The 26,518-nt window shown below is 50.7% G+C and overlaps 3 protein-coding genes and 1 non-coding gene across 5 annotated transcripts; 2 read left to right on the top strand and 2 right to left on the bottom strand.

Annotated features, from left to right (window-relative positions):
• Positions 1–3,398: 3,398 nt before the first annotated feature.
• SWI5 (SWI5 homologous recombination repair protein) lies at positions 3,399–7,518 on the top strand. The gene is made up of 5 exons (XM_019510565.1): positions 3,399–3,502; positions 3,943–3,991; positions 5,287–5,408; positions 6,523–6,617; positions 7,184–7,518. The coding sequence occupies exons 1-5, from the start codon at positions 3,414–3,416 to the stop codon at positions 7,246–7,248; spliced, it is 420 nt and encodes a 139-aa protein (XP_019366110.1). The 5' UTR covers positions 3,399–3,413; the 3' UTR covers positions 7,249–7,518.
• Positions 7,519–9,560: 2,042 nt separating this feature from the next.
• On the bottom strand, positions 9,561–16,841 carry TRUB2 (TruB pseudouridine synthase family member 2). 2 transcript variants are annotated; one of them, XM_019510561.1, is made up of 5 exons: positions 16,001–16,075; positions 13,375–13,456; positions 12,678–12,750; positions 12,078–12,214; positions 9,561–11,238 (listed from the first exon to the last, which is right to left on the bottom strand). In XM_019510561.1, exons 3-5 carry the CDS (start codon positions 12,731–12,733, stop codon positions 10,940–10,942), a joined length of 492 nt encoding a protein of 163 aa, XP_019366106.1. In that variant the 5' UTR covers positions 12,734–12,750; positions 13,375–13,456; positions 16,001–16,075; the 3' UTR covers positions 9,561–10,939. The 2 variants fall into 2 exon arrangements, with proteins under 2 accessions (XP_019366106.1, XP_019366107.1); XM_019510562.1 differs by lacking the exons at positions 9,561–11,238; positions 12,078–12,214; positions 12,678–12,750 and adding exons at positions 16,472–16,603; positions 16,716–16,841.
• A 10-nt stretch (positions 16,842–16,851) lies between these two features.
• On the top strand, positions 16,852–22,961 carry COQ4 (coenzyme Q4). Its single transcript, XM_019510563.1, has 7 exons — positions 16,852–17,029; positions 17,130–17,228; positions 17,515–17,611; positions 18,613–18,715; positions 19,128–19,257; positions 20,547–20,640; positions 21,269–22,961. Exons 1-7 carry the CDS (start codon positions 16,867–16,869, stop codon positions 21,429–21,431), a joined length of 849 nt encoding a protein of 282 aa, XP_019366108.1. The 5' UTR covers positions 16,852–16,866; the 3' UTR covers positions 21,432–22,961.
• A 3,382-nt stretch (positions 22,962–26,343) lies between these two features.
• Positions 26,344–26,436, bottom strand: TRNAR-UCU. Its single transcript has 2 exons — positions 26,400–26,436; positions 26,344–26,379 (listed from the first exon to the last, which is right to left on the bottom strand). It is a non-coding gene; the product is annotated as a tRNA-Arg (tRNA).
• Positions 26,437–26,518: the final 82 nt, after the last annotated feature.

Below are 26,518 nucleotides of genomic sequence, written 5' to 3'. Positions count from 1 at the left end.
CAATGGCTCTGCAATGACACCAGCCAATTCCCTCAGCACCCACGGATGAAGGTCACCCGGGACCGCTGAGTTGAACACATCTAAGCCCTCCAGGTAATCCTTAACTAGGTCTGAACTAACAGTTGGGGGACTCGCATCCTTCCTGGGCCTCTCTACGCTGTCACCTGAGAGCACTCTATTCTCAGCAGACAGGAACACAGAGGCAAACAACTTCTTGAAGAGTTCTGCCTTCTGTTGCGCGTCCGTCACCAACTGCCCTGCCCTGCCTCGTAGGGGTCCAATGTTACCCTGAGACTTCTTGCTACCTATATACTTGAAAAAGGGCTTTTTGTTATCCTTAATGCCAGAAGCTAATCTAAGCTCCAGTGCTGCTTTCGCCTTCCTCACCAAATCCCTACAAGCTCGGGTCAGGGAGGTGTACTAGTATAGAAATACTTTGGTAGAATACAATAAGTTACAAAAAATGAATTTCCTTAAAAACAAAGTGCTTGGATACAGGTATATTTTCTAAACCTTGAGAAATTTAAAAATGAAATAGATACCACAGGACAGGTTGTCGTCTTGATTTTTGTTTAAAAATTTCTCAGGGAACCTAGCAAATAGTATGTTCATATCAATCGATTTATCCTGCTTCACTTGTGTGTTATGAAGACTAATTATTTGTGCAGGGAATGTTTGTCAAGCACTCAAAGATTAGTACTACCTAAATGATAAGTATTGTTATTTGTAACGGGTATAGGTTGTAGCTGTGTTGGTCTAAGGACATAGGGAGACAAGGTTCTTTGGGTAAATCTGGTATTTTTTATTAGAGCAACTCAAATTTTGAAGTGTACGAATAAACACTTGACACAAGTCTCAAGTGTCAAGAAAAATGCTTGAAGAGCTGTCAGACTACTATGATGTAATTTTCTAGCTTTATCTGTTTCTGCTGTGCTCATGCCAGCTCTGTAGACTTGAAGAGTTAGACAACAGATGCATAGGCCCCCAAAGTGTTTCTTCCTACAAGTTGCATGGTTTTGGAGGATTAATAAATTAATTGCTTCTGGGTCTCTCTCCCAGTTATACATCAATGGATGTTGTAAAGCTCTCTGAATTCACTGAGCAGCAAGTAACATGTACAGGTGGGTTTAAGAGCTCATCTTTTACATTCTTGATCCTGTTCTTCCTTAATATGTTAACTTTAAACTTGATTTGTAATAGCAGTCAGTAGGATTTTGCATACTTTGAAAAGTAACTCTTGTGTCTTGCACTTTAGAAATCTTAAATCTTCTACTTCATTGTGTGAGACTCACATAACATCTTAGCTCTGAACAAATAAGAGGTTAGACAGTGGACTCAAATAGATGGTTTGGATAGGGCTGAGCCTGCCTCAGGCAGGGGGCTGGACTAGATGACCTCTAGAGGTGCTTCCCAGCCCTACTGCTCTATGAAAAAGGATGTGGAGGTCAGGAAAACAGACCTTATGACAACAGGCTGAGAGTTATGGGGCTCTTTAGCCTGGAAAAGCGCAGGCTCAGGGGCGATCTGATGGCCACCTGTAAGTTTATCAGGGGTGTTCACCAGGTTCTGGGGGAAAGGTTGTTCACCAGAGTGCCCCAAGTGACGGCAAGGTCAAAAGGTTATAAACTACTGCAAGACTGTTTCAGGGTGGACATAAGGAAGAATTTCTTTTCTGTTTGAGCCCCCAAGGTCTGGAATAGTCTGCCATTGGAGGTGGTTCAGGAACCTACATTGAACACCTTCAAGAGAAATTTGGATGCTTATCTTGCTGGGATCCTATGACCCCAGCTGACTTCCTGCCCCTCGGGCAGGGGGCTGGACACGATAATCTTCCAAGGTCCCTTCCGGCCCTGATGTCAATGAAATCTATGATTCTGTGATAATAACTGTTGTGCAAACAGCCACAGTCACATGTCTAGTACCAGGCCTTATCTTATCTTTGGTGTATTTTGCTAACTGAAGGTGATTTAGAGATGGCAGAGTACAGGACCTTTTCAAAATTAAATCGGAGTGGGAGCTGTTTATAAAAGGAAGCTGAATGCAAGATAAAGATCATGCAAGATAAAGATGGAAAAAATCTGCATGACTGTGTGACCATCGCAGTCTGTGTAGTGTTTCTGCCTGCGCTCATGATGATTGGATGCTGGCTGGTTCTGTAGTACTCAGGCAATGTGGTTTTTGTCACAAGGCAAACAGTGAGGGTTTCTATCTAATACCCCCTGCTAGGAGAGATTGCATGCAGGCTGGTTACATCTCCAAACTCTCCTAGGAGGCTCTTTCAGTGCATGTTATGCATAGTGTAGTAGTGCTGGACACATCACAAGGACTGCACCATTACAACCGGGGTGGATCTAGGATTTAAAAAAGGGGGGTGTAGATGGTGCATTGCATCATCACCTATAACATCTATTTTTCTCCAGCTAAAGAGAAACCAGAAGTTTTACTAGTTTGCTAGGGGCCTTGTGCTCTATTTTTCAGTTTAAGATCAAAGTGAAAACAAACAAATCTGTATCGGAATGTGCATTAATCTGCTGTGTTATATATAACCCTTTAAAAAAAACACAAGAAATGAGGCAAAAAAGGTTAAAAGATGTTTTTTCATTAGTCCTGAAAGTTAAATGTCCATGTCTTATTTAGATTCACTGAACAAAACCTGGTTTTCTTGAGTGCCTTGACAGTGCCCCAGTACTTCACTGGGGGGTCATGTCTACACCTGAGATTATTTAACCACACCGAAGGGAAGGTTTTTAGCCAGAGCGAAAACCAATCTACAGCGCTGTGAAATAAAAGATATGCAGGACCAGGAATGGCAACCAGACTGCAGCATTGCAGAAGAAAGGATAGGGTGCACAGTGGAACATCAAGACCATTAAAAAGGTCGTTCACACCAATGTGATGAGGAGACATTAGCAGGAAACAGATAGATGATCATGAGCCCTGAAGTCAATTAACTCAGCGCTGCCTGAACCAAAATGCCACTGCCCCTCCCAGTTACAGTTTGGGTACAGCAAAAATCGAAGGGGGGTGCAACTGCTCCTCCACACCAGATCCGCCCCTGAATCCAGCCCATTGCTTCCATCCCGCGCTTATTCCAGGATCCCCAAACGCAAGTGACAGGGAAGGAGCAAGCTCGAGCCTCCCCCTTCTTCCAGAGGAGCATCCAGGCCCCGGCAGCGGTTCAACAGGCCAACATGCCTGCCAGCCCCTAGACAGGCTGCAAGAAACCCTCTGCGCCCCGTCCCTGCCAGCCCCAGGCAAGGTCAAGAAACTACAAGCCCGAGTGGCGCCAGGCCTCCACAGCCTGCAAGTCCCTGCACTCGGCTCCCCCGGCGACGGGCCACCAGCTCCCGGCATTCAAAGAGGCGTCAAGCGGCCATTAACTACAAGTCCCAGCAGCCCCTGCCGCTCCCAGCATGCAAAGCGGTGGGGAGACCGCGCGGGCCGCCCTGGATCCCCGCGGGCCCGGGGAGCGCAGCGCGGCGCTGCAGCCCCTCCCGCGGCGGTACGAGCTCCCTCCCTGGCCCGAGGGCTCCGCGCCGGCTGGGGCCCCTGCTCCCTCCCCTGGGCTCGGCGGGGGGCCGGCCCCCCGCCGAGCCCAGGGGAGGGAGCAGGGGCCCCAGCCGGCGCGGAGCCCTCGGGCCAGGGAGGGAGCTCGTACCGCCGCGGGAGGGGCTGCAGCGCCGCGCGGCGCTGCAGCCCCTCCCGCGGCGGTACGAGCTCCCTCCCTGGCCCGAGGGCTCCGCGCCGGCTGGGGCCCCTGCTCCCTCCCCTGGGCTCGGCGGGTGCCCGGCCCTCGGCGAGCCCCAGCTGCGCTGGGTGGTGCAGTGCAGTGCGCTCCGGGGAGCTGCTGCTTCTCGAGGTGGGGAGGGAGACGGGGGTCCGGCCTGGCTCCTTCAATCTTCTCCCGTTTGAAAACCGCCCTTTCCTTCTTCTTGTTCCCAGGGCCCCTCTCGGGCGCCAGGACCGCTGCCATGCGGGCTTCCGATCGCCGGTGAGTGCCGGGCCCTGCGCCCCGGGCAGAGCGCTGCATCGCTTGGGCCGTTGTGCTCTGGGAATAGGAGCGGGCACGGGGCGGACCTGCCTTTTCATCCACCCTGATGACCCAGTTTGGATGCCTCCTAGAGAATAACGGCAGCTGCGGTGGTCGGTTCTGCGGTCTGTCTCTTACGCTAGGCGCACAGCAAGCCTCGTACGGTGCAGACGTTTTGCCATCTGGCGTGCGGATGCAGGACAGCGGCATCCTTCATCCCCAGTGCCTCTTCCTCCTTGTACAGAAAGGAGTCTGCATTGAGTCTTGCTGCTACACAAATTCATTCTCAGTGTCATTCTCATTTTCAGCCAGCCCAGACTGAGTTTGGCATGGACAGCTGTTGCCCCTACATGGCAGCAGCTAAGCTGGTTGGTTACGCGGACCACTTCTTTCTCTTGCACACACGATGAAGCCCATAGTTGAATGCAGATGTTTTGCCATCTATAATGCAGGCATGTGGCAGCAACAAACTTCTCCAAAGTCTCTCTCCCTCCTTGTACAGAAATGAATCTGCATAGAATCCATTACTGCCAAATGAATTTAGTCTCAGTGTCAGTCTGTCATTTGTAGCCAGCCCTGTGGAAGTTGTCTGCAGAGTGAGTTTGGTATGAACAACTATTATGTCTAAAAGGCTTCACATCTCTCCTGGAAGAACCGTTTCTTGTGATAATTCAGTCATTATGGCATATGTAGTCATTGCTCTCAGCTGAAACTGCAGGTGATCCTAATACTTCTAATGGTTTGGATCTGATTCAGTAGAGATTTCCCTGGCGGGGAAGAGAATTTAACTCTGTGACAATACTAAGGCAACAAGCAGATCTGTCATCCAGACAAGAGGAGACCTGCTCTTGAGTAATTTATGCAGCCTAAACTTCTGTTAATTTACTGAAGCGCTACTAGATATCTGTATCCTGAGATGCTGGATACTGTAGTCCCGTGCATATGCTCTGAAAGCTGTTTTTCTAAATTGTTTGTTACAATTCTTCATGTAGTGTTGTAAATGTACAAAATACTGACTAGGATCCCCCCTCCGTTGGGAAGAGCTCACAAACTACACAGAATGGACTGGCATTTCATAGACTGATAAATGCTTTGTCAAGTTTTTCTGCAAGGTCTAGTATTTTTTTCACTTAAGTGATACTTCAGGAATGAACTAACAGGCACCTATTGTCTCTTCTGATCAGTTCCATCTGGGACAGTGGCTTCTTACATAGTGCTGAATTAATAAAATGTTAAATATACTCTTTGCCCTACAGATCCAGTCTCCAAGATCCTCTCCATCAGATGGAATCAACAAGGAAACCCTACAGGGTGAAATTAAAGAGCTGAAAGAGAAGGACCTCGCTCTGGACCAGGAAATTGCACAGTTATTGGCTGAGTATGTCCTTGACTAGCTTGATGCTCGGCACAAGGCCTGTGTTACCTTTTAAAACCAAACCAAGCCTCTGCCTCAGAGTTGCAAATGGTTCTTTCAGGCTGGTTGCTTTCTCATATTTCTTTATCAGCTCAGTCTGCTTAGCTCAGAGCGCTGTTAATTTCAGCATTCGAGTACAAAGTACAACTACGAATTTTGTCTATTGTTTGGCAAAGCAAGGCTGTGCTTCTTCAGTATTGGAGAGGGAGAGTGTTGGCGGTGTGTAAGGGGTGCATGTGCACCCCGAGCTTGGCGGTGTACCCCTTGCAAAAAGCGCCACTGATACTGCTGGCGGCACCTGTAGGCAGTCACCACTCATCCCTGCCCCCCCTTGCCGCTGATACTGCTGGCAGCGTCTGAGGTAGTCCTTGATCACTGCTGGCCACTGGCAACACTGCTGGCAGTGTCTGCAGGTGGTCGCCAACCTGTGGTCGGCACTTGCCACCCTCACCCTGCCTGCTGGCATTGCTGCAGCCACCTGCAGGAGCTTGCTGCTCACTGTTGCCATGCTCCCACCACCAACACCACTGCCGTCACCTGCAGGAGCTTGCTATGCCCCCCTAGCCTTTGGGGACATGCAGTGTTCATGAGGGAGAACTTTTAAGGAAGCCCTGTGTCTTGGGAAGGAATATTTGTGGCTTATGAAGAGGTGTTCTTACCTGTCATGCTGCTGATGGGCTTTGTGCTATTCAAAGCATCTTTTTGATGAGACTTAAAATGCAGGTCTCGTTTTATGTCTTGGCCAAACTTCAATTTTAAGTAAAATGTGTTCGTTTCCTAAATTTCCTTCTCATAGTCATCTTGTCTACTTGGTCTGATATGTGCTGTCTCGGCAACTCACAACTTTAAACCCCAGAAACAGCTGCATTTTCATGATGAGTAAATGGTGGGCAAAGCTTTGGAATGAAGGGTGTTGTATAAAGGAGACGAAGGTCCTAGAATCCTCAATGGTGAAGCAGAGTTGTGGTCATCTTGCCCTTGACTCCTGGCAGCTGTGCCTTTTGTGGGTTACAAATTGTGAAACCTAAGCAGTACCTTACACAGAAACTGTGTGACCTTTCTGGTTTTGTTGTTACAGAGGCTACAGCCTGGATGAATTGGAGAAACACATCTCTCTGCTCCATGAGTACAATGATATTAAAGATGCTGGACAGATGCTGCTGGGCAAGCTGGGTAAGGCAGGACACCGCTAACAAGCAGCTTGTTTTTCGGAAGTATTTTCATTTTGTTTAACAGAAGCTACACTACTAAGTTTTTATCATTAGTTCTAGCATGACCTTATATCCCTTTCTCGGAGAAAATATTTTTGTCACATCCCTTTTGGGATCTTTCCAGAGCAGGGGCAGAACTGCAGGAAGCTATTTGCGCTCTGTCTGATTCTAATGGGGGTATTATGTAATTGCCATTAAAGGCAGTTTGTTTTCTGTGGCTTCTCAAAGCAGATCCTTCTCTATTAGATAGAAACCCTCAGTGTTTCTCTTATGACTTATGTATTCACTGCATAAGACCTGTAAAAGACTTCCAGGTTAGGAATGGAATCAGGAGGGTGTGTAAGCATGATGCTTTTGCACCAACTGCATGGCTATTAAAGAAGCCAACAAAGGCAAGGGCTTAGGAGTTGCATCTTGTTGCAACTCTTTGTTCAAGTAATGAAAGACTAGCAACTCTTGCCTGTCCTGCATCTTCTGCAGTGGAAGCTGTGTTTATTCTCGCGCTCTCTCTCTCTCTCTCTCCCCTAGCTGTGATCCGAGGACTTACCACAAAGGACCTCTACCCTGAATTTGATCTAGAACTCAGTGACTAGCATTGATATAGAGGACAATTTCCTTCAGCCATTGGAGCTTTGTATGTGGGTGACTGACACATTCGGAACCTGTACACCAGGGCAATAAACATGTAGACTTTCAAGAGTGCTGTCTACTGCCTTAGATCTGTGAATAACTAAATTCTAGGACACAGAAGCTATTGAATTAATTACCTGTTTTCGGGGAAGGTGCATCCTCCTTTTCTGGAATGAGGGTGTTTGGATGTTTTGGGTGATGTCAGTTTTTTACTTCTCTTCTTGGTGAGAGTTTAAAAAAAAAAACACCTACGGAAGATTGTAATTCAGAGTTCATGTTTAACCCCTTTCCCAGCTGACCCTCACATCTGGACAATGTGACAAGGGTTACTGGGAGGATGGAATGAGACAGCAGTTAAGTGGGCAGATGAAAGGCCAGAAGGACTGGGGGAACATGCAGTGTGACAGGTTAAAAAACCACTAAGTAGGAAATGACCTGCTGAGAGTGATGTGCTTGTAGGCCTCACCCTCATGGTGTTGTGGGTGTTCAGCCTCTTAAGTGTCCCACTGGATTGGGTTCTAGAAGGCGGTTAAGGTTGTGCGTTATTCGTAATATTAAATAAATGGAAAAGCCTGAACTTGTGTTACGGTATCTAATCTGAATAAGTTGGCTCTTGTTTCTCAGCCACTCCCTTTACTAGCTTGTAGAGATGCTAAGGAGAATGCTATCATGTTCCCTGATAGTGAACTAACTTGTAGACAGACACTTCCTGAGAGGCAGCAAGGTGGTCAGTATTAGCACCAATGCAGCCAGGTACAGGCAACAGTGGACACAGGGAGACACCCTCTCCTGATTTCCAGGTGTTGCAGCTAACTTCAGCAGCATCTTGAGATGAGCAAAACTTATAGCAGAGAACATTAAGGCTACAAAGTAGGGTATTAGAGTTGATAACGTTACGTTTTGGCATTTTTTCCTGTTACCTTGATGCTTTCCGCTTCTGCCTATGCACTCTGCTAGGGACCTAAACTCCATGGATGGAGTCCTGCGGAAAAGTCATACGATCCAGGGATCTTAGTTTTCTCTGATAAAACCCCCAAAACTCTCTGATTAAAATCCAAGTTTTCCATGATTAAAATGAAATGCCACTCTATATAGGTATCAGTTGAATACAATGTTTTATTGATAAATTTAGTTTTAAAGTAATTTGGAAGCCTACTGATGCCTTAACGATTGTGAAAATTTTTACATACCTGTATATTTTGGTTTTTGATCATAGGAAATTGGAGCTCCCCCTGCCTTCTTTGCTTACCAGGCCATGGGGCCAGCTGTAGCCATCTCTCCTGCTGCTTTGTAGTGCTGAGTAGCTCTAATAAGCCAGTGCCCTGCCCATGCCATTGGCTCTCACTCCTAAGCCAGTCATCCTCCCCCCTTGCTTTGCCAATGCCCCTCACTCCTGACCTGTTGCCCTGCTGGGACTAGACCCCCTCCCCCTGGGGCAAGCTGGGGAGGGCCTGGCCCTGGAGTGCAGAGGATACTACCAGGTTTGGGCTGCAGTGGCACAAGCATGGTAGAAGGGACAGGGAGCCCGTTGCCCTGTCTGGGACTTGCCGTTGCAGGGGCGCCAAGGAGACCCATTGCATGGCTGAGATTCTTGGTGCTGTGGCAGGAAGGATCCACCGAACACTTCTGGGAGGCCTGTCCCCTCCCTTCTCATAGCAGTGGGATCTGGGCACAAGAGGATCCAAGCCCCTGCTGGTGGGGGTGAGGGGAAGCCACTGCTCTGCAGCTGGGCAGCATCCCCAAGTGGCTTGGCCACACTTGCCTGCTGCCCCCTGCCACCAGTTTCCTGTTTTTAAAGGGAAAAATACATATTTTTCTGCATGAAACAAAACCTGGATCCCTGGTGATTATGTAATACTTGAGGATCCTGATTTCCATGCTGGGCTCTGGAGGGAAGTGGTCTCTAGTGAGCAGATAAAGAGGCTCTGAGCAATGGGACTCTTCAGCCAGGAAAAGCACAGGCTCAGGGGTGACTTGGTAGCAGCCTATAAGTACATCAGGGGTGTGTATCAGGATCTGGGGGAATGACTGTTCACCAGAGCACCCCAAGGGATGATAAGGTCTAACTGTCACAAACTCCTGCAACTGCCTAATAACAAGGAATAAGAGCAAATACACTAGCAGTTTTAGTGAATTCACACCAGCTGTTCCAGAGAAGTGTTTATGCTCTTTCACCACAAGGTGGCAGGACAGCCCTAGTACTGCTTTGGCTGGGCTTCTGATTATTATCCAGAGAACCTTGGAGGTAGCTAAAAAAGGGCAAAAGATCTATGGATTTAGTTAAAATTCCTTTAAAAAAATAAACACAGAAACAAGATCAGCCATCACTGTTAAACACTTGCTTCACCGGGGATTATCCATTGTGAGACCACAGAGTAACATCTCACCTTTAACAGCTGTCTGGGTATATCTTCAAAGAAAGAATTGTATCTACAAGTGCCCCAGGCAGAGCTTAAAAGAGGTAAAGGCAGAATCTTTTCTAGTAGCAGAAATCCTGTATTGCTTGCATGCAAGTCTGCAGTCACTAGGTGCCTGTTAGGACATAATCTTGAAAAAACAGTGGCAAATCTAAAGTGGGATGTTGTTATTAATGCCCACCCCCTCACATCAGCCTTTCCTTACATCAAAAACATCCACACTTGTATACTACAGCAATTGGCATTCTGAGACTTCAGACTGCAGCTGCTTTAGTACGTCTGGCATTATGCTTGGATCTGCATGTTTTAGGAATGCATTACCAGTGATCAAATGTAACAGGCAATTTATGGTGCATTTTCAAAAGTAAGTTGTAGCCTTAAAGTGGTCACACCTCTGTCAGCTAATTTGTATAGCTGTGTTATACTGACCATTCTGTTAACTCAGTAGGGCAGGATAAATCCACAAGATGTTGGGAATCGCAGGGATTTTTGGTTCTGTTCATTTTAAAATGTTGGTGCCAAGGAGCAGCATCTTTCCCCATAAATATTTTGCACTGAATCTTAATTTCTTCCAGCCTATTTCTTGCTTTTACATCCTACTCCTTAATCCCTTAGCACAAGTTTACCTCGGCCTCTTGTTGAGATTAGCGAAGCCAAATGAAGCATTCCCCTTCCTAGGAAATAGTTTTGCCTCACTCAAATCTTACATCTTCCTTGCACAGGTTCATTTTTTGGTTTGATCAATAGCTCTTTACACCTTCAACATAGGGTATAGATCAGCCCTATTTTCATGTTATCATACAAAACCTTTTTATTTGGGGAAAGAATTCCTATGGCTAGGCTGCACTTCTCATTACAAAGAGCAAAATAAAATAAGCATGCAGTAGAAGCAACACAGCCTGCAACACACTGGTTGTATTTCCACTCTATCAGTCCTTACCAACAGAACCTTCCCAGCAACATCAGCAGGGGGGTTGGCTTTGGAAGTAAATGCAGAGCTATCTTAGATGTCAGTGATCTCACTCTACTGTTGTGCAACACTTTAGAAGAAAATATTTTGCCTCTCAAGGGAGACATGTTGGATGAAAACAAACAACTCCTGCTAAGCTAAGGGCCACCCAAAGAAAGGCTAGTTGTGGATTACTCTCTTTCCTATCTATTATTGTCCAACTTTCTGGTTAACACATGGCTATCCTGTTTATGAGAGGCTGCTGGCAGGTGTCCCCCAAACACTGCGCTATCTTGATGCTTCGCTCTCTTCAACCTGGTCCATCTCGATATGTTCATCATAAGCAGTCCTTTCCAGGTAGCCTAAACTTTTCTCAAGTTCTGTTTTCACTGTGAGCCTGGAGTCTTGAATTGCTTTCTGGATATTCTCCAGGTCCCAATGTGTTCTCAGGAGAGCCTTGTCCAGTGTGAAGAAGCCATCCCGGGTCCTTCGCACTTGTGTGCACACAGCAGCTGACTTCAGCTCCAAGCCAATTTCATGAACTATCTTTCGGAGGTACTGCTGAGTCTCGTGCAAGCACTGGATTTCTACAAGGGACACAGACACTTCATCAGAAGAGGCAGCAAATACATGCAACTACGCACTTCCATTTTTTTCAGCTGAGGGATAAATAAATGATAGTTTTGCAGATGTCTTGCAAAATATCCCAAGTCTCCAAGTATGAGGTAGAGGGGCATATAGTGCAGAACTGGATACCAGGGTGGGAGAAGCTTTTCAGAATAAGGTGGGCAGGATAAAGGTTTATAAGAATATAAGTTTACGGCATAAGCTAAGCACTACCTCAGCAGTGCCTGAGGTGGACTGCACTAAAGGAATAGTTAGACAATGTATAGATTAAGAATGGTGAAGGTCACCATTAATCACCCGGGGCAGGGAGGCAAAGGGGTGAAGGCAGGCTCAGTTTACAAAGGTTAACACAGTGGGGGTGCTGCACTAAGTGGTGGATGAAAGGGGATCTTTCTGCTTGGGCATGGTAGTCCATTATTCACCCACTTGCACTGTCTGCTGAAACTTCCAGCACTGGCTACCATCAGGGACAGAATACCAGACTAGGAGGCCTACTGGTCTGATCCAGTATAGCAGTTATTCCTATCAGGCAAATATTGGACAAACTTCCCCACTGTGCCCTGCCAAACTGCCTTGATCCTGGCCATTTACCAAGATGATGTTCATTCTTTCTGTTGAGTAACCAGCTGGTACAGAATAGGCTGCTCTAACAGACCCATCTCTGCTAGCAGCTTGATTACAAAATGCACTGGTGAGATCAGGCCACTTAAGAGTAGCTAAGTGTTGAGAGGAGCTGCTTCTTGTCAGATTCATGATATAATACTTTCATGGCACGTATAGACCCTGAAATCATCCCTACCTAGTTGGAATTCTGGAGGAGCAAACTCAAGGCAGCGAATCGCTGTAATTAATGGAGGGCTTTTCTGCATAGGGCGAAGTAACCCTTTAACTGCCAGCTCATAGGCCTCTTGGGTTTTCAGGTCAATGTTAGCGTGCCTGGGAAAAAAAAACAAAAAAACACAGCAATGCATTAGTGCAGAGAACTAACACCACAGGCCCAATGAATTCTATAAGACAAAAATGCTATATTCACACTTCAGACTAAAGATCTGTTCACTCACTACAATTTCAATTCTCATCCCCACCCTTTTCAATCCTGTAAACGTGCCTGATCATCTTATAATACCATTACTGTATCAGAGAAGATCTTTATTCTCCAAGATATTAAGCATAGGTCCAAAGGTAACATGAAACTTCAGAATCCAAAGTAAGTCTTTAGTCACAGCTTTACTTCCAAGGATGAAGAAGCCAAGATAACTCTCCTCTATTTTGATCTAAGATCCCAACCTTTACAATCACTGGCTACTGCAAGATAACTAATCTTACTGGTTCCAAAGATTAGCAAATGGCAGCACTGAAGTCAGGTCAGGTCAGCCAGGGTTTCTGATTGGATACGTACGTCACTAGAGCTTTACGATTGCTTCCCTGAATGACAGCAAGAATCTTTTCCAGCATTTCTCTGTTGATGTGATCTGTAAGTGTTAAGAGGGAAACAAATCCCTATTTATTCACCTAGCATCTGGAAAGGTTACATTGGTCTGAAATGCAGTAACAAAAATGCAGTCTCCTGATTGAGTGGTTACATCTAAATGAGCTGGTGGGAAGCCCAGGAGACATATAGCCATACTGTAGCCGAGTACAGAAGCACAGGAAACGGACCCCACTGACTTTATGCAGTTTTTTAAAGCAAAGAAGTCTCAGGTGGAAAAGAGACTGCATTAGTTTCAAGACAGTGACAGCAATTTCTCCAAGATGTTTCAGGAATTTGTTTAATGAAAGTCTTTATGAAGATGTATGACAGTTACTCCATAAGTCAGGATGCTATGCCTCCTTGAGCACAGGCAACATTGGCTGCAGCCAATACGATGGCAGTCTGCATGATCAGGATTGTAAATTGGTGTTATATAGTAATTGCATTGAGTATACTATAGGCTAATAGGTTTGTGGTAAGACAGAACAGGAGTTACAGCAAATCCTCATGAATATAGATTAGAGGGTACTTAAAGTGTTCTTTTAATGCTGCTCAATCTGGCCTGGTTTAATGCTTTGCGTTCTAATTATTGACTTTTTAAAACCACACCAACCAAGTCCCTTACCAAACGTTGTCTTCTCTATTAGCTTTCCTGTATCGGAGAAGTCACCTGTGGCTTTGCCAAACAGACCACGAACAGTGTAATCCTTGAAAGAAGAAAAAAAAAAAAAAAAGAGCAAGCAATTTACAGAGGGAACACTCTGAAAGGCACTGAGTAGCAACACCCTACTGTGCAGAAATTGTTCGGTAATGCAGGACACAAAGAACTCCTCTGAAGGAAACCAGCAGCCTCTGAACAGAGAGTATTGCCAGAACATTCACAGGGCAAGGGGCACCTCTCTACTCAGATGAGTCGCTAATGGCTTTAGAAAGCACCAGTGCTTTTTGTTTGAAACATAAGCGTGATGTCAGGCACGGCAGCTGACAGTTGCCTCAGCAAGTCACAGGTAGGCATTAAACCTTGTGCCAGTAGCACAACCTCCCGACTTTTCTCTGAGGATCTTGAGCTGTTTTCTGTCTGGCTTGGAACACATATAGCTTTTTTTTTTTTTTTAAAAGCTCCTGTGGTGTCCTTTGAGGCACAGACTTGTAAAACTCCTATTTGTTCTTGATCTCCAGCCTCAAGTCCCCAGAACCACTATCTCATTGCAGAGCTGACAAGGAGCATAATCATTACTATTGGTTATCCTGCAGTAACTGCCTGAAGGCCCCCAGTCATGCTTAGGGCCCCATTTGTGCTATGCTCTGTACAAACCTGTAAAACATCCCCTGCCCCACTGATCTGTCATGATGAATCAGACAGATATACAGACAAATGGGAATGGTGAGTGGTCTGCACACTCCAATTTGAAAACACAATACAGCTTGCATATTTCTTGTCTCTCTCACACCACAGTATTTCTAGGACACCTGCATACACAACCATGCCTGTCTCCTTACTGTGTTTATAAAGGCCACTACACAGTATCTTCCTATTTAGTCAACTTAGTTCTCATCCTGCTCCTAGGATAATGCTTTGTCCACATGGGCAGGAATATGCCACATCTTTGCATGGTTTGGACACAGTCACGTACAAACATGCATAGCTGTACTGAAGGCAGGGCCGGGGTTTCACACTCTGTGCACTTGCAAATTTATTTAGTGCTGGTGAAAGGAACCAGATGGTCAGACCTGGAGGTTGCCAAGAATGGCAACGGCATGTGCAACAAGACAGATTGTTTTCCCCTCTCCCCAGCCAACACATGCCTCTGGCCTTGTCTGCTCACACCTGCTAGCACTGGTATTTCAGTAGTAGTCCTGGTAGGAGCACAAGGGTTAAAAGCCAATGTCTCTTCTTCACTGTGGCATCCACACCTGCACTGCATAAGGCTGGAAGACATACTGAAACACCCTAATGCCTCACCTGTGGAAAAACACAGAGAGGAAAAGCTAATTGTTTGCGTGTCTCAGCTCTGAACTGGAGAAATTGCCTCTAGGAGTAAGAAATGAGTTAACTCTCCATAGTAAATTCCAAGCATGGCTTCTCTGCCATGACTACTGACAAAATAGGCCAGATTGGATGGTTTGAAAGACATGGATGTCTCCCTCCCCACTAGGAAAGAACAAGGCCCAGCTGGCCAATCTGGAAGCTTATGTAAAAAAAAGGGCATTTATTTTCACAATCCTGATCCAGGCAAGATTCACAGTATTGATTTAGAGGTAAAAAACCCCCTGTATCCTATTACCAGTTCTTCCAGGCATCCTTTGGGGGGCAGAAATGGATGCTGAATACCATTTAATCTGCTTAATGGATACTGAATACTGCTTAATCTCAGTGATTTGTGCTGTTCATAGCTGTGCATGCTATTGGCCCACTTGCAATATGATTTGTGACTCTTCTTTTTTGATGCAATTTCTAACTAGGCCTTGGATCACCACTCTGAATCATCACTCTCACATATCCCCACTTCAAGCCCAGTTTGCATTGCATTGCACTGCATACCTTAGTAAAATGGGCATTGTACATGTCTGTGAGCATCCTGCACCCCTGGCCCACTCCAAGCACTGAAAGAAAGACAAAATTGGAAACCACTTTTCATATTTAAAACTTATTTGGATTTAAACATTTGTCTACAGCCCCATACACTCATTTTCCAAATTAGACAGCAATATATCTGTGTCCCCAAAACTCATCATCAGTTTTTTTTAACCTCTCCTTTTATGGCTGAGAGTTGCCATCAAACAAACATCAGGTGTTCTGATTGCCACAAGCACCCAGTTGTATTTAGTGCTTCTCACTTGTAGCCTTCAAAGCACCTTACCAAGGAAGGGCACCATCATTGTACTCATTTCACAGACAGGGAAACAGACACAATGGGCTAGTGTATAGAGCCAAGACAGACTAGAGGCTTTTCATTGTAGTAGAACACAGTGTCCTCCAGGCACGTGGCTTCTCTGAGAATAACTAGTCGGTTCTCTCTCCCTTGTAATGTCTCATCCTTCCAAAACAATTGCATTTGATTTGTCTGTTTCTCTTGTAATCTAGGGCTTACATCCTTGCCCTGGCCCAACAGAATCCACACATGCTGCCAGCAGAGTGCTCTGCAATTCTTTCCTAGCTACGTATAGAACAAACAGAAACAAAACTCTTTCCTATACTTCCAGATTCCATACCGAAAATATGTTTCTCTCTCTTTCAAGACAAAACCTACCAAACACTCCAGAAGACTTTACATCCAGCCGGTGGCCTGCTCCAACTTTCAAGCGAGGGAACCTCGGTCCTTTCACTATAAAGACAACAAATGCATTGTATGTTTGATAACATGCCTAAAATTTAGTTTCCCCACCAGAAATATAGCTGGACTTTCTGATTAACCAGCATGATGGCAGAAGACAAAACCCAAGCTTTCAAAGCAATTTAATTTCCTTGGTCTAAATCTTACAGCTGTGCAGTACCCAAAGCAGAGCCTCTCTAGCAAATCATTAAAATGGAGTCGAAATCCTGAATCTTTCCAGCGCACTCTCGCTCTTCCTCCAGCTTCTCGGTGACACAAACACGCGCTGGTTTTATCCCCTTGGAGCACGTGACCAGTAGGCACCAGTTGCCGAGTCCCACTGGAGTTAGCTCGCCGCCACCACCACGGCAGCTGCCTGCCATCCCAAGGCCCTTCCCCCCGCCTTACCCAGCAGGTGGTCGGCCAGCACGGGCAGGTAGGTGGGTACCAGGGTCAGCTCCTTGTCCGCCTCTCCTTCCACGAAGCCCGGCAGGAAGCGCACGTGCTGCCGCGGGGGCCGCTGCTGCAGCGAGTTCAGGCCTGGAGGGACGGGAAGAAAAGGCCGGATGCTGCTGTCAGCCCCTCGGAGGCGCGGCTGGGCCCCGCCCCGGGACAGACAACCACGCTTCTCTTCGAGATCCCGCGGCCTCACCCGCCAGCAGCCGGGTTTCCACGGCGTCCCGCACGCGCGGCCAGGCCACGCCGGCGGGCTTGTACACGGCGAAGAGCCCGTGCAGCGCCATCACCCCCTCCAGATCCGTCGGGGAATGAGGTCCCACCACTCTTCCTGTGTGGTGGCCGATATGCGCTTCCGGCCGCAGTGTGCATCGTGGAATACGGTCCCCCGGCAACAAGGCGCGGAGCTGTGCCGGAAGGCGGCCCGGTGTTTTGACCCTTTCGCCCTCCCGTCCGGGGCGGACATGGCTGCCTGGTGCGCGGGGCTGCTGCGGGGCTCGGGGCTCGCAGGTAAGGCCTCCCCCCCGCCCCGGGTCTTAGCGTCGGGCAGGCGCCTCGCCCCCTGCCCCGGGCTGCTCCGCCGCCAACTGCCGTCTCCCTTCCTTTGCAGGCCCGCTGTACCCCGGCCACGTGCCCACCAGCCCCCTGCAGAAGGCGCTGCTGGCGGCCGGCTCCGCGTTCGCCGCCCTCCGCGACCCCTACCGGCATGGTAAGGCCGGGCTCCCCGGGGAGGGGCGGGGCTGGGCAGGGCAGGCAGGGGCGATCGGCCTGGAGGCGTGGGGTGCCGGAGGGGCCGGGGCAGGCCGGGCGAGGAGCAGGGAGCCCCGCCCCGGGGACGCTGCGAGCAGCAGCAGGTGCCCAGACGCGGCGCTGACCCGCGTATCGACCACGTCGGCCCTGCCGCCCCGAGGCCTCGGGCTCTTGTCCACCGCGCGAGTTGCCCCCGGCTCTTGCCTTGGTGTGTTCTTGTGGACGTCTCATCCCTCCTTTCCCAGATATGGTGGCAGTTCTTGGTGAGACAACGGGTTCCCTCGCCCTGCAGAGGCTGCGGGACAAGATGAGACATGATGCTGAGGGTTATCAGATCCTGCGGTGCGTTATCCTCTCTCTTGCGCAGTCTGTGGCAGGGAAGCAGGCGCGTTTGGGAGGTTGCTGGGCCAGTGTCTGGTGTGGCAGTGCTTGTCCTTGAAGAGGCAGGATGGGTAGTTTTGAATTCCCCCGGGTACTTCTGCTCCCTGACATCTGTAAGAGCCTTCTTGGCAAAGGCACAGACAGTAACAGTAAATTGGGCTCCTATTAATGCACAACCTTTGCTTCTTCCTGCCTCTCGTTCCAGCTTTGCTGCTCTTACTGGCAAACTTCCTCTTTCAAGGAGTGCTGGAGCACATGTCTGTGACCTCCCCACCAGAGCAGGGCACGAGAGCAGCAAATCTTATTGCACCACAGCCTCAATCACAGTCATCTGCTTCTCCCACGAGCACCGTACCTGAAAACACCCTCCCAAAGTGGTTTGAGCACCCTCCTCCAGAGTCATTTCTGCCCTGGTGCTTGCAGGAAACTGCTGGGAGTGAGGCTAAAAGCCAGGAGGCAGTCACCTTGCTTCAAGGGCCAAATACTTGTTATTCCTCCTGCGTGTTTGTCCCCCCTTCCCTGCCCCTCCTGAGTGTTTGTTATGCTTGTTCTTCCCATGGCATTTTCATTACGCTGGAAGCAAGGGCCACCTCTCGCTAGGTTTGTGACGCTCAGAGCAGCACAATCGTGATGCTGATTGAGGCCACTGGGTGTTCCCACCGCACATGTACCAACTAATAGGGCTGAAAAAGTGCAGCTGGGCATCAAGCCTGCTGTCAAGGCTCATCGCCTCAGGCAGAGTCTTAAGCTCTCTGCACCCAAGCTCCACAGAAGTGAGATGGAGCTGATGGTCAACCTCCCACCCCCGGGGGATAGATGGTTATTCGGGTAGTGAAAAGCAGCAACCAAATGCCAGGGTCTGGATGGTGCTTCCAGCAATGCTGCTGCACAGGCCCCAGTTACATCAGCTTCTCCCAGCAGTCTGTTCCTGCAAGGGGTGTCTCGGCCCATTTCCCTTGCAGAGAGCGGCCACGGATCCGGCTGTCCACCCTGGATGTGGCGGGGCTCCGGGGGCTGCCAGATGGGACATTTGGCCGGGAATACATGCGGTTTTTAGAAGACAATGTGAGTGTGGTGTGGAGCCGCCTGGAGCAGGCCCCAGGGGGAGGTGGGGAGCGGTGAATGGCTGTAGCCTATCTTAGGGCCTGGCCCTGGAGAAGGGCTCCAGAAGGAGGTGCTAAGTAGTGTAGTGAAGAAGACAGCGGGTTTGGAGAGTCCCAAGGGAATGGGCACCACGCTGATATTCAGGAGCTGGGATCTATTCCCAGCTCTGCCACTGGCCTTCTGTATGGCCTTGGGTAGACACCTCCCCTTTCTGTGCCTCAGTTTCCCCATGCATGAAATGAGGGCAGCTGTACTGAGCCTGTTGGTACTGTGCTTTGAAGTCTGCTAAAGAGAGCGTTCTCTAAGCTGGGGACTGTCATTATTATGGTGTTAGTAAGAGGCACTGACTCCCAGCCGGCTGTTCTGTTTGCAGAGGGTTTCTCCAGATACAAGGATGCCAGCCAAATTTGTTGATGACGAGGAGCTGGCATACGTGATCCAGCGGTACCGGGAAGTCCATGACCTGATGCATACTCTCCTGGGCATGCCCACCAACATGCTGGGTGAGTCCAGACTGGCTGAGACCGAGAGGTGATGCCACCTAAGAACCTAGTTGGGTGCAGTAAGGCAGCTGGATCTCAGGCCTAGTGTCCCCATAGCAAAGTCTGTTGCTGCAGTTTGACTGCTTTGTGGGCCAGTGACTGCCTGAGGCTGACAGTCAGGGCAGGGCTCACAGCCACTGGTACAGCAGCTTGTGGGACTGTGCCACTGCCCAGGCTCTGTCTGTGCCACGGATGAGGCAAAGACCCCAGCCCCTAGGGCCTGTCACCTTTACCCTGCTGAGCCCTGGCATGGGTGATGAGATGGTGGTGGCTGGGTGAGAAGGTGCTGCTGTTAAGGGCTGATGATGAAATGGATCCATAGGAGAAGGGTGTGAGTCAAAGGGAGCTCTGAGTAATTACAGGCTGGATCTGTGTCAAAGGAGAAGGTGGGGGGAGTTAGACTCCTGCTGGCAGTCGGCCAGATCTGTTCCTCCCAACAAGCATGTGGCTGAGTAGCAAGTGGCAGGCTGAAGTCAGAGCCCTGCAGTTAGCTGAATGAGGCTCTGGGGGCCTGCAGGCCCCAGGACCCTGGGTCTCGGGGAAGGCCAAGACACCCCCTATTTGACCCACACTTTTAATCCTCGTTGTTTTACACCAGATAAGATATTGTGAAGCTATGAGAGCCACAGGGCTTAGACTCGGGGGCTCCAGGTTCTGGTTGTAGCTCTGCTGCTTCCCTGCTGAGTGTCCTTTGGCAAGTCACTTCATTGCTCTGTGCCTAGGTTTCCCCCTTGGTAAAATGAGCATGACAATACTGATCTTCTTTGCAAAGCACCTTAAGCTCTGATGATGCAAGGTGCTGTGTAAGACCTGGGTGTTGCTGTAATGCAACACAGGGCCAGCAGCTTGGAGCTTACCACAGCCACTGCCTCAGGGCAGATTCACAGAGCCCAGGTCCTGGGCAGGGAGCAGAATGGTGGAATTCCACCACTGGAGACAAGTAACCCCTGAAGGGCAGTGCCTGTGGGGAGCGTCTAGACAGACTGTCCTGGAACAGAAGGGCAGCAAGTCCTGTGACAGCAATAGGCTGTGGCCTGTGTTATGCAGAAGGGTGACTTGGTCTGTTGGTGTCCCCTTAATGATTCTCAAACCCTCCTTCCAGAGCCCATCCCCACTGCCAGGCCTTGCCCAGACAGAGCAGCTTCAGCTGTTTGTAGCTGCCAGGGACCCCACTACCTCCCCTGGGCTGCTCTGTCACACATACAATATGGGGCTTGGCACCTGCTGACTTACTTTCCTGTGTCCTCTAGGTGAGGTCGTGGTGAAGTGGTTCGAAGCTGTTCAGACCGGCCTGCCCATGTGCGCTCTTGGAGCAGTGTTTGGCCCCATTCGTCTCAAAGCCTGGTAGGTTGAGCAGCCCGTAGGCTTCTGTACAGCCTGCAGTCTTTCTCTTCCATAGCCCACCTGGTTGTGGGTGGGCAGCACAGTTAAGTGGGTTAGAGCAGGCCTCATAAAATCAGGAGCCCTGGGTTCTATTTCTGCCTTTGCCACTGATCCGCTAAGAGTGTGAACAGACAAACAATGACACTGCTTGGAAGGAGGGAACAGTTCACTATTTGTGAGTCTGCATCAGCTGATCTCCTGTATTCTGTATAGCTGCTACTATCCCATGGAAGTGGACCTAAGCCAGGTGATTTGACCCTGAGCTATTAAGGCTTAGCTTCTGCTTGCTGTGGAGTTGAGTAGATGGATGAGCTGGTTCCAGCAGCATTGGCTACGCTGTGGTGGATGCTTTACTCCAGCCTTGCAAAGGAGTGTAAGTGTCCTGCCTGCCTGTGCCGGCTTGGCCTTTGTAAGGTTCCTTGTGAGGTAGCTGAGGGGATCTGGAGTGAAGCCCTCCCTGGTGAGAGACTGAACTGCTTGATGCGGCTACCATGCTGGGGCCTGTGGAGCAGGCAATGTCTTTGCCCTCTGGCACCTGAGCAATGTCCCCAGAGCAGGAAATGAAACCATTTCTGTCCTTCTTTTCCAGGAAGCTGCAGGTCTTGACCACGGAGCTCATCCCCTGGGCTGTGCAGAGTGGGCTCCGTGCCAACTGCATCCTGAACATTTACTATGAGCGCCGCTGGGAGCAGATGGTGGAGTCCCTGAGGGAAGAGATCGGGATCCTGCCTCCCCCTTCCATTCGCCTGTGAGAGCCCAAGCATGGAGGGCATTGGCCTCCATGAGGCTTTGGTGGGGCAAGGTGGGGATGTCCTCACAGGGCACCAGCCTGGAGAGTGATGACAACCCCCTCAGAGCTTCGTCTCCTCCAGGGAATTTTCCTGCAGCACTTGGGACGTTGCTTAGCCTGAGCCAGTGCCTGGCACATCACTGTCACAGGCACAGCTCTGGCGACTGCAACATTATGCCTCCTTATGGGAAGGGGAAACTTGACCCCTGCTGCTGTGTTGGCCCCATATAAAGCTGGTCCCATATAGAACTGCATCCAGCAGAGGTTTTGTTCACACTGTCAGATATGCCTGCCATGTCCAAGGGGTGAGGTGATGCATTGGCCCCATTCATCCCTGTGGGCTGCCCTCCCCACGAGGTCATGGGGAAGCTCCCTGGGTTGCATCTCATTAGCTTTAGTGCTGGGGTGGTGATGAGGGAAGCAGTTGTGGGTTAGATAGTGCTGGGACAATATGGCCTTTGCCTTCCAATTGACATGGGATCCCAGGGGAAGACCGCACTCTCTGGTGGGCCCTCATTCTCCAGGGACAGCTTTCTTCAAGGCCTCGCCTGCACTGCAGAGCAATGTTGGTAGAGTGCTAGCATCTCTCCTTGCCCTGCATCCCTCTAGCAGTTGGCCCCTCCTGTCTGCCTGCAGGGTAACTGTCCAAATGGGAAGGCTCCAGCAAGCATAGGGAGATGGTTCCACAGCCCCTCAGTCACCAGTGCTTACTCAGGGCGATCTCTGCACCCTGGGGGCAGAGCTGCAGAGCAGACCCCCCTGCCCTAGTGGTGCCAGCTGAACTGCCAGCAGAGTGAGGCAAGTCGAGACAAGGCCCTGCCAGAGCCAGTTGGGTAACCACACCAGGGTGATTCATGGCCCAAGATGGGAGTGACAGCAGGTCCTACTCTAGCCCCCCTTGCTGCCGCTGCTCTGCTGCCCTGCTTTAGGCTTTGTGTGAGGCCTCTCATGCTGCTCGGCTGGTGGATCTCAGAGTCATGCTGGCCCTGAGGAGATGCAGCAATTAAGTCATTGACACAAAGCCAAATTGCCCTGGAATGTGTGTACTATATGGCCATGGTTCAGAAGGAGCCGAGCACCCTGGCAGCCTGCCTCAGTGACTCCCCACGCTGAACAGGCTGTGGAACCAGAGCCCTCAGCTCCGTCACCTCTGGCTCACACCAGACACTGACAGGCTGGCAGAGGAAAGCAGCTACGAGCCCTGTCAATGCTCTGTGTGGGATGGTTCTTCCTTAGGGCCCTACTGCTGTCCCTGTCCCAAGCACTAAATTCCCACAATCCCTCTGGTTGTAAGTAACCAAGGACCTGGAAGGCTGCAGCCGGGAGAGGCAGCGGGGCTAAGACCTGAGTCCCAGAGGAGGGAGGATGCTGAAGCTGGGAGCCTCCAGCATGGGGTGTAGATGGTGCTTGGCGTAGCAAGGCAGGAGATGTTGGAGTGGGGAGTTTGGACGCTGAAGTTGCTCTGTTAATAAAATCCATTGCGAGATGTGCAGTTGGTTTGTCTGCCCCCTGCCCCCTCCTAGGCTCAGAAGATCTGACATGGAGCCTCAGCCTTCTGCCCCATGAGGGCCTATTGTTCTTTGTCCCTTGACTTTGGCCGGAAGGGAGCTGCCAACTTGCACATGCGGAACACATCCCAAGTGGGCTGTGGGCACAATGGCAGCTGTGTGCTCACATCTTGCTTGGCAGCTGTAGGAGCAGAGGTGCCCAGGGCCTGGTGCAGGCAGGAGCCAGGCAAGGCTTGGTGCTGATCAGTGTCCATCAGTCCTGACTGTGCTCCTAGGCCCCAGCCTGACCAAGCTTCAAGTACCTGGTGGCTTTGCAAAATCCAGTGCAGCCAAACACCACCCCCATGGGACAGGATAAGTGATTTGGCTGTGGCTGTGCAAGGTAGCAGTGGCAGAGCAAGGGAACAGGCCTTGAGGGTCAGTCTTCCAGACCCAGGCTGTACTTGTCAAGCAACATTACCTTGTCAGCTCCCTGCTGCAGGCAGCTTTTCCAGGCCACTGCAGCCTGTAGGGCTTCTTCTGGGACAACACGCACGTCCTTATAGCTCAGATATCCTCTGCCTCCTCTTCCCTCCTGCTCAGGCACCCTCTCCCTGGCAGGTCAGAGGCATCCTGCTCTGTGCCTAGTTCCCAGCTCTCCTGCTGCACCCAGCCAGTCCATGACAAGGGATGGAGAGGCTGCTGCCAGCACACTCCCTGTACCAGACAGCAGCCTGAGCAAGCCAGCCAACAGCTTCACCTGGTGTTCAGCTCCAGCTCTTGCTCCCCTCTTCCTCCTCCTCTCTGCCCTGCTGGTTCTGAAGCTTTCCTGTTTCCTGGGCTCCCGCAGGAACCTGACTTGTTTTTGCCAGCTGGCAGCTGTGCAGGTTTGTCTAGTACTGGGAGCTGGGAAGGCATAACAGCAGGAAGGGACAGGATCCTGGTCCTGTTTCCACCCACTGTTAGCTTCTTCCCCGTGCCCAGCTCCCTACCCTGTCCACATTTCCCCCGCTTTTGCAATGAGACAATGTTGTGGGGAGGGATTCCTGATGTAAGGATGGGGGTGAGGAGTTGTTGAGCCCGGGCAGAGTGGCTCAGCACTGACAGGCTGAGCAGGTCCTGCAGCTCCTGCCTGTGTGGGCAGATGCTGGTGGGAAAGGGAATGCGATCCACAGGTGCTGAGGGAGGGACAGGGCTGGAGGAGCCCCAGGCCAGCCCCAGCCCTGCTTCACTCACTTCAGCAGGTCTTCCCCTCCTTCGCTCACTTTCACAACTGGAGTTGCTGTCCATGGGCATGGTTTAGCCAAGCCCCACCCCTGCCTATTGGGAAACTTGTAACTCAGCCAAAGACAGCACCTCTACCAGTCTAGGTCTCCCTGGTGCTGCCTCTTCCAGACTGGAGCCCTATGGGCAGGGCCCTGTGAGCTGCAGTTGTGAAGCAGGAATTTGGTTTTCCAGCTGAACCCATGAGGCTTTGGGTTGGTTTAAACGGAGTCACAGAATCGTAAGAGAGCAGGGCTGGAAGGGACCTCACACGGTCGTCTAGTCCAGCCCCCTGCTCAAGGCAGGATCATCCCTGACTAAACCATCCCAGCCAAGTGTCTATCCAACCTGCTCTTGAAAACTTCCAAGGATGGTGGTTCCACAGCTCTCTAGGTAGCCTGTTCCAGTGCCTGACCACCCGTGTAGACAGAAAGTTCCTCCCAATCTCCAATTTCCACTGCTGCAGCTTGAGGCCATTGCTCCTAGTCCAGTCTCTATGGCCACAGAAGAAAAGTCCATTTCCATTCCCTCTATAATCACCTGCAGGTATTTGAATACTGTTATCAAATTCCCCCATAGTCTTCTCCAAGCTAAATAACCCTAGTTCTTTCAGCCTTTCTTCGTCAGTGTTGTCTCCCAGGCCTGTGATTATTTTTTGTTGCCCTGCACTGGACTCTTTCCAAACCATCCACATCTTTGAAGTGTGGGGTCCAAAACTAAACACAGTACTCCCGGTGAGGCCTCACCAGTGCCAACTAGAGTGGCAGACCTTGTCCAGTGCTGCTTTCCGCCTGGGGCGCAGTAGCATTTCCACAGTAGCAGAGTTTTATTCTAGGCTGTCCAGTGCCTAGCGTGATGGCTTCTAGACACTAAATAATAGTAAACAGTGAACGAGCTGGAGGAGGAAGTTGACACAGACCCTTGGAGACCCTGGTGCATGGGTAAAGGCAAAGAAAACTGCCCTGGAGGAGAAGGCGGCTGCCTCCCCCTGCTCCCACGTGCGCTCTGAGTGAGCGAACACTTGGTCAAAGCTGCTAGGCTGAGGCTGGTAGGAGGCACCGGTCTGGCAGAAGCATGTGCATGTGCTCAGCCTGAGCCATGGGGGAAGTCCCATCCCAGAACAACCCCGCTGAAGTCAGCAGAGCCACCTGCAGTCTTAAGGGAAAGCCTGTGCTTCAATGCTGGCAGGATGCTGGTGTCCAGTCCAGGTGACAGAGGGCCCTGACCTGGGCTGCTGTCAGTTTGGATTGGGGCTTAGCTGCGAAAGGCCCTGACCTCTTTTATGCAGCTTTGAAGCATGGAGCAGAGATTAGCTGGGTGAGTGACACTTCCCCGTGCCCCCGGGGGGAGCAGAGACATCGTCACAAAGGTTCCCAGGTTCGCACCGCCACGCGACAGGCAGATTCCTAGTCGGGGTAGGTTCAGTCTGGCTTCACGCGCTGTCTGAGTCTCCGCTCCCAGAACCGTGGCTGGGCTCGGGGTAAGGTCACGCACCCGGCTCTGTTGTGCCATGCTGGCTTGGACATGTGCTGGAAGCGGCCGCTTTCCTGGCACGCTCAGAAATAGACTGGAAAGAGCGTGTCTCTGCTAGGGGCTCGGCTGGGCGCTCCCGCTGGTTTTATCGCGCCGAACCCAAAATGGGTTTCTTGTCTCAGAGCTGGAGGCCAGAAACGTGCCCTTTAGTGCAGGCCAGCTGCAGCCTTGGCACCTTGTTGCCAGGCCAGGTCCGGTGACAACCAGAGCCAGCGAACCCAGCCCAGAAGAGCTTTGTCAGACCCCGGCCTCCTTCAGGAAAGGGGCATGGGGGGGGGTCCAAGCAGGCTGCCCCCCACCTGCTACCCACACCCATGTAGGCGGCGTATATCTCACGCAGGCCCTGACTGAGGGCCACTCGCAGGCGCTCAGGTGTAGGGTCAGGACCGGCAGCTCCCCCAGCGCCGGCGGGCTGACCCCTGCCGGGGTGTCCGCAGGGCCCGAGCTCGGAGGGGTCCTGCGAACAAACTGAAACGGAGGGAAGAGCTTGGCGGACATGAATGCGGATGCGTCCGCGCGCGCGTACATCCCACGTCCTCGGCCCCGAGCCCCGGCTCCCCGCAAAAGGGCAGCGCGGCGGGGCCCAAAACGCGACTCTGGTGGGACTCGAACCCACAACCTTTGAATGCCGCCCGCTGCCGCCGCGCTAGAAGTCCAATGCGCTATCCATTGCGCCACAGAGCCGCCGCGGAGACCACGCCGCGCCGCCGCCTCCTCTTGCTGCCGCGCTCCCGCACCCGGGCCCGGCGCGGCGCGGGAAGGCGGG

The sequence above is a fragment of the Gavialis gangeticus genome, unplaced genomic scaffold, assembly GCF_001723915.1.
Source record: "Gavialis gangeticus isolate Ggan-Ray unplaced genomic scaffold, GavGan_comp1, whole genome shotgun sequence".
Lineage (NCBI taxonomy): Eukaryota > Metazoa > Chordata > Crocodylia > Gavialidae > Gavialis > Gavialis gangeticus.
Note: the sequence above shows the minus strand (reverse complement) of the source record. Positions and strands in the feature narration are given on the sequence as shown.

What these genes read in the sequence shown, in the direction of transcription:
- SWI5 (XM_019510565.1), top strand. Translation starts at nt 3,414, where the DNA reads ATGCAAAGCGGTGGGGAGACCGCGCGGGCCGCCCTGGATCCCCGCGGG. An exon ending in ATGCGGGCTTCCGATCGCCG is followed by an intron (nt 3,992 to 5,286) that starts GTGAGTGCCGGG and finishes TTTGCCCTACAG; the next exon opens with ATCCAGTCTCCAAGATCCTC. An exon ending in GATGCTGCTGGGCAAGCTGG is followed by an intron (nt 6,618 to 7,183) that starts GTAAGGCAGGAC and finishes TCTCTCCCCTAG; the next exon opens with CTGTGATCCGAGGACTTACC.
- TRUB2 (XM_019510561.1), bottom strand. Translation starts at nt 12,733, where the DNA reads ATGCTGGAAAAGATTCTTGCTGTCATTCAGGGAAGCAATCGTAAAGCT. An exon ending in AATCGTAAAGCTCTAGTGAC is followed by an intron (nt 12,215 to 12,677) that starts GTACGTATCCAA and finishes TTTTTTTCCCAG; the next exon opens with GCACGCTAACATTGACCTGA. An exon ending in TCCTCCAGAATTCCAACTAG is followed by an intron (nt 11,239 to 12,077) that starts GTAGGGATGATT and finishes TGTCCCTTGTAG; the next exon opens with AAATCCAGTGCTTGCACGAG.
- COQ4 (XM_019510563.1), top strand. Translation starts at nt 16,867, where the DNA reads ATGCGCTTCCGGCCGCAGTGTGCATCGTGGAATACGGTCCCCCGGCAA. An exon ending in GCGGGGCTCGGGGCTCGCAG is followed by an intron (nt 17,030 to 17,129) that starts GTAAGGCCTCCC and finishes CTTCCTTTGCAG; the next exon opens with GCCCGCTGTACCCCGGCCAC. An exon ending in CCCATTCGTCTCAAAGCCTG is followed by an intron (nt 20,641 to 21,268) that starts GTAGGTTGAGCA and finishes CTTCTTTTCCAG; the next exon opens with GAAGCTGCAGGTCTTGACCA.